This window comes from Embiotoca jacksoni, unplaced genomic scaffold (assembly GCF_022577435.1).
Source record: "Embiotoca jacksoni isolate LCO1_2020_lvr unplaced genomic scaffold, fEmbJac1.0.p SCAF_51, whole genome shotgun sequence".
Lineage (NCBI taxonomy): Eukaryota > Metazoa > Chordata > Actinopteri > Embiotocidae > Embiotoca > Embiotoca jacksoni.
The window spans coordinates 224,561-230,549 of record NW_027185405.1 but is presented as its reverse complement, the minus strand read 5'-3'; the positions used below and the strand labels follow the sequence as shown (position 1 = coordinate 230,549).

The 5,989-nt window shown below is 41.4% G+C and overlaps 1 protein-coding gene across 1 annotated transcript; it reads right to left on the bottom strand.

Moving 5' to 3' along the window:
* Positions 1 to 134: 134 nt before the first annotated feature.
* On the bottom strand, positions 135 to 3,522 carry pnp5a (purine nucleoside phosphorylase 5a). The gene is made up of 6 exons (XM_069172277.1): positions 3,285 to 3,522; positions 2,383 to 2,552; positions 2,194 to 2,297; positions 1,803 to 1,978; positions 1,484 to 1,674; positions 135 to 784 (listed from the first exon to the last, which is right to left on the bottom strand). The coding sequence occupies exons 1-6, from the start codon at positions 3,305 to 3,307 to the stop codon at positions 567 to 569; spliced, it is 882 nt and encodes a 293-aa protein (XP_069028378.1). The 5' UTR covers positions 3,308 to 3,522; the 3' UTR covers positions 135 to 566.
* Positions 3,523 to 5,989: the final 2,467 nt, after the last annotated feature.

Here is a 5,989-nt window from a genome sequence, read left to right as displayed (position 1 = left end):
GCCTCTGAATTCATCATTTGCCTTGAAATTTTATGATTTGAAAAGTTGTATTTTTTTTTTGTGTGTAAAACTAGAATGATTAAATCTCCTGCCTTCCCACCCCCCCAAAAAAACACACAAACAAACAAACATAATATAGTAATAAATAGTATATTTAGTAATAAGTCATATTAAAAAAACAAGCACCGTAAAATACTTCAAGTCCACTATTGTACACATTTCAACAATACAATATTAAAATCTTTATAGCAGATTTATGCTCATTGTTAAGTTAAGTTGCAGACGTTTATACAAGTCAATCATATTTTAAGTTAGCGCAAATACACCTGGTTTAAAATGATACAAAATACCGAGGCGTCTTTTTCTTTTTCAGTAGAGGAATGTACGTCATACAGGGCAAAACAAATGAAATTTTGTGCGCATTTTTTTTTGTAATTCTGAGTGAGATTTTTTCAAGTGACTACAGTCACTTCTTTTGACCCAAGACTCAAAAGTGGGATTTTTTTTCTTGTACATTAAACGTTAAGTGTTCTCGAGTCGTACTGCGAGACTAAAATATAGCGTCTTTAGGCGTAGTTGTTGTTGTGCTCAATCTTGGTCACCATGGTGGAAACCAGCCGCTCCAGCTGCGCCGCTCGCTGCTTGCCCGTCTGGAGGACCTCCTCGTGGTTGGCCTTCTCTTCGCTGTCGTAGTCCATCACCGCCTGGTTGGTGATCAACGAGAGGGCGAAGACGCGCATGCCGCAGTGACGTGCGATGATCACCTCGTGCACCGTGCTCATGCCTGGAGAGGGGAAACCAAAACATTGGGATAAATATAAGAGATACCAACATGGATACAAGAAGCTGCACATTACTTCTTCTTTTTTTTACGCTTTAAGTCTCTTTAAAGGTCCCCACAGCTAACGTGAACATTACCTGATTCAACTTTAAAGGTATAGTTTTCATATATTATTGCTGCCCAGATAAGGTTTGAACTACAAATTGCACATTTTTAAGTAAAAATAAGTAATAACATACTCTTCTAAACTGCCATTTCAAAACTGTTTTTTTTAAAGCCATTTCCAGCTTTTTAGACATCGTTTTGTTAATTAGATTAATTTCAGACAGTCGGGCAGTGATGGCTGTTAAGTGTTACCACAAGCTCAGAAATTGGCATCAGCTGATAACTCCTAACGACAGTTCTTTACACGTCTTACAAGTCACTAATGCGTCACTTAAGGCCTAATGACTTAATGAAGTTCGGAGACTTTACAACTTTGATTGTTTATAAGCAGAGGCGTGCTCCTAACTTTTGCACATGCCACAATTACGGTTAAATTCTTTACTCATCTTTGTTTTGTTTTTTTAAGTTCATGAAACGACAAGTCACAGGGTATTTGTAACCGTTTGTATTCCCCTCCAAATTGTTTTGCATGCAACTGTATGAAAAAAAAAAAAGTCTGGCTGAAAGCCATCATTATGTCCATGAGAAATCGCTCACCAACAGCGTCGGCGCCCAGTTTGTGCAGCATACGGCTCTCTGCAATCGTCTCGAATGACGGTCCGCCCAGCACGCAGTAGACGCCCTCCTTCAGGAAGTCCGTGTAGCCGAGCTCCTGTCCCACGTCCATGGCCAGCTGCTGCAGCTCTCGGTCGTAGGCGTCGGACATGCAGGGGAAACGCACACCAAACCTGGGAGAGGGAAGAAGGACACGTTGAAGGCTGAGTAGAGGCAAAAGGGTTTTGCGGGTTTGGTGTTGCAAGACAACCAACTAACGCCGGCACCGTTTCTATGTCCCTCAAAAAGGGACGAGACGTACCGCTCATCGTTGGGGCCAGACAGCGGATTGTTGCCAGCGAAGCCGGGCATGTTGAGGTGGTCTTTGATGATCATGACGTCCCCGACTTTAAAGTCCTGGTTGAGGCCGCCGGCTGCGTTGGTCAGCATCACCGTCTCGACACCGAGCAGCTTGAAGATGCGTATGGGCAACGTAATCTGGAGACAGACAAGGTACATAAGTACAAACGTTACATAATCATTCCTGCGGCTCTGTGGTTTAAAAGGATCTTTCAGTAGCATGACGGGATGTGGAGCTTTTTTTTTTTTAAAGGCCACAGATTTCCCGTAAAATTGCTTCTTAATGATATCAAACCACAGCGAGTTCACAAAGAGACACTTGTTGCAGGAGACACAGACAAACAGACACACACCTTCTGGATTGGATAGCCTTCGTACAGGTGGAAGCGCCCCTGCATGCAAACACACGGCCTCCCCTTCAAGGTGCCGAACACCAGCCGTCCTGCATGTCCGTGCACTGTGGTACACATTGCGACCAGTTGGTAAATATGCACGGTACAGGTTGGACAGACAGCGACACGGGAGATTTTGTCGTGACTCACCGGTGCTCTGTGGAAAGTTGGGAATGTCCTTGTAGTTGAAGGCCACCTGGTCCTTTAACATGTCGGCCAGCCCTCCGAGCCCCGAGCCGCACACGATGCCCACGGTGGGTCGGATGTCCGTCTGGGCCAGCAGCCAGTCAGCGGTGGCCTTGCAGTCCTCGTAGCTGTAGCTGGATGACATTAACGGAACGAAAATGAGAAAAGGCAGAGGTCAGAATGATCTGTGACAATCTGGCACGAATGAAACACACGGGTTAGGGCAATGTCTTGGTAAACTTTAGTTTTATCAACATGATGATGCAAAAATATATCCAACAGTGACCTTTTACATTTCTGTTTTTTTTTAAATCTTTTGTGAATTATCTGGCGAAAGGACCTTATTTTGCAAGCAAACTGCAGGTTTTTTTTCCCCCTCAAAGTCCTTATTCATCTCTCACCTGACTCATGAAGTGGCACATGATGTGATCATCACTATCATATCACAGGAGAGGAGGGGACCTTTTTTTTTTTTTTTTGTGGGCAGCAAGCCTAATTTAAGAGTTGCTACAAAAGTCCTGTAATATTTAAAAATAATAACAGCTTAAAAACAATAAAGTTAGAAAGTCAATATTAATTTTAAAGCAGCAAAAATGGACCATTAAGACTCATTCCGTAAGACCCACTGAAATTACACGCAAGAGCCCCCCCCCCCCGGGGAACCAATTCATGTATTTTTCCATTTAATCTGGGCTGCCCACAGCGCATGCGCGAACTCCTTCCTGGCCCCCCGCCAAACATTCCGTTATATTTTTTTTGCCCACGGTGCCATCTTCCCGTGAAGGAGCCACGTGTGTTCAGCTGCGACGGCGTGGGGAGGAGAAAGTCCGGCAGTCGGTACGAAGTGTTTCAAAAAGTGTACTCACCCTTTGTTTGCCTCGGGAAACATCGCGGAAGGTCGAGTGTGTGATGAGGTTTGGAGAAAAGTTAAGACTTCAGGGGGCAAGTTCCAAATACAAAATAAAATTTAAAAAAAAGTTGAATGAAAACCCAGCAGTATAAAATGTTAAAGACAAGCCGGGAGGAGGAAAAAAAAAAAAAAAAAAAAAAAAAAAGTTTAGATATTTTTTTTTCTGCTTTTAGAGTTCCGCGTAAAGTCTTCTCACTTGTGTCCGTGTCTGATACGCAGTCTCCGGGTCTTATATAGCCCCCAAGCCGCCGCGCCTCCTACGCCCCTAATGACGCATGTAAAGGCGGCAGCATCATTGGCTCTCCGGACACACCTTCATTATAGTATGAAGAAGAGGACTGGTCATACTGGACGTGTTTTCAGATTGTACAGTCCCCTCCTTCTCCTTCTTCTTCTTCTTCTTTTTCTCCGTCTTGCCAGCAGCAGGAAATGACAGCAACATCCCTTCATTCGTGTATTTATTGTTTAGTAAATAATCAATCTCCCTCTTGGCTGGTTTACTTTCATTGATTTCCTTTGGTGCCCAAAAACAAGACACAAGCCAAAAACAAGACACAGTTTTTGACATGATGGGGTTAGCTGGGGAACATCCCGTGTTTCTGACTCACGTTGTTCCACATGCTCAGCTTTACACACATTGCCAGTTGTGGAACTATATAACATTTACTGTTTTATGCAATCAAATGTTTCCTCTACATTTCAGACGTAAAGATTCTGCTTTTATAACACTTTCTGCTTTGGTTACCTTTCTGAGTAAAAGTGTTTTTCTGAGTGTTTTTTCCAGCAGTAAATTGCTGCCAAGATGCTAATCTGATCATCATTTAATATTTATAATAATATATATATTTTAGGGAAGGATTCTGCGTATTTCTGATGCAGCAAATGTATTTTACTCATAATACAAATGTGGCTTGACTAAAGTAAAATTTCACAGTTTTAACATCTAAAAGATATAATATTATTATTGTGGTCCTGCACTTCTGCTTAATACAAAATTCACAGAGCAGTCCAGGGACTCTGTTGTGATTAAATTATTTTCAATAACAACATTAGAAAGAACTAAAGCAACAAAAATGTGTTGTTGTTTTTTAAATGTGCGTTTGTCGTGATGCAAAAACATAAATAATGCAGAAAACAGAGATCCCACGAGCCTGTTGTAGATGTCAAATAATAAGAAATAATCAAATCAATTTGAAGGCGAATATTCATATTTGGTGGAAACTAATTTCTGATTTCAATTGTGTATTCTTAAATAAATTGTCTCCTGCTTCTGTTATAATTTGTCTTTATTACAGAGACATAAGTATAACACACATGAAACAGTTTCCTTGAGCAGGCCTCTGGGAAACTCTGGAGCCAAATCACCTGCAGATGTGTAATAAAATAAAAAAAATAAAAAATTGAAGTTGACAAATTAAGTTATATTTTGAGAAAAAAGGGTGGAAAAAAACCATGGCATTTGTCAAAAAGACAGACTGCAGTGACAATGAGCACAGACCATAATTTAAAACACACCAAAGGGCGTGTGAACCACAAACACAGCTACCGGCACTCATAAACGCATCCAGTGAAGCAACATTTTTATTGGTGATTGCGATAAAGCCCTGTTCAAAGTGTTCGTCATACAATGTTGTCCAATGTCCTTTGTTTCAAAACAGATAGAGACATTACGGATAGTTTTACATTCATTGCCAGTAACTGACAAGTGATTCATAGATTATTCTTCACATTTAAGGGGTCAGAAAGGACAGAGTGTTTGAAGAGGAAGTTGTCGTATCCGTGGCGATAGAAATAGAGGAAGTCAAGTGTCGTAAGAGTGAGAAAGTTGATAGTTCAAACAAAGGACTTTCAGCCAGAAGGAAAATGTTCACATCCCGCGAGAAAACAACATTTGTAGACGACAGCAGGTAGCAAGAATAAAGTGGTTGTGGAGGAGATTCAGTAGCAAGAAGAGCATTTCAATCGCAGACCGCAATCTGTCTCTGAGGACCTGGAAATACTTAGTGGAAATAAGGGGAAGGAAGTGTGTGTAAGAATGATGTGTATCTGTGAGGAATTTAAGACATCGAACAGACACCCTGACAATGTTTTTTAAGGTGGTTTAAGGAGACAGTCAACAACGCATCCAATTTAATTTTCTTGTGCTTCTTCTAGGATTTTAAACCTTCTCTTGTGACAGTCATGAGAATATCTTTGTTTCTACTGTTTATATTATCCAGGCCAGATTTGTCTGGATTTACTTCTGTGTCAATACAAAATCACGAGTAGACGCCCAACCATGACCGACAGCCTGAACTTATGTCTGAGTAACAAAATCAAACATCCACATGAAAGAAGAAAAAAAAAAAACTCACGGGGAAACCAAGTACCACAGACTTACGTAAGAGTAGAAAACCTGAGGTGATGTTGCTGCAAGTTATACTAGTCACTGTTAAAGATGATGTAATACCCCCCGACCTTCTTTACTGGGATTTATTAGTACGGGCCGTGAACCACCAGTAAAACACATCCAGTGACAGTCAACCTGTAGTCGTTGTGCACGTTAACACAAGCCAACATTGACTTTGCTGCATCAAACTAGCGTTGGACCACGGCGGGCCTGTCAAAGTCTACACCGGTCAAAACATCGGCAGCATAACACAACATAAACCCTGAAGCTGT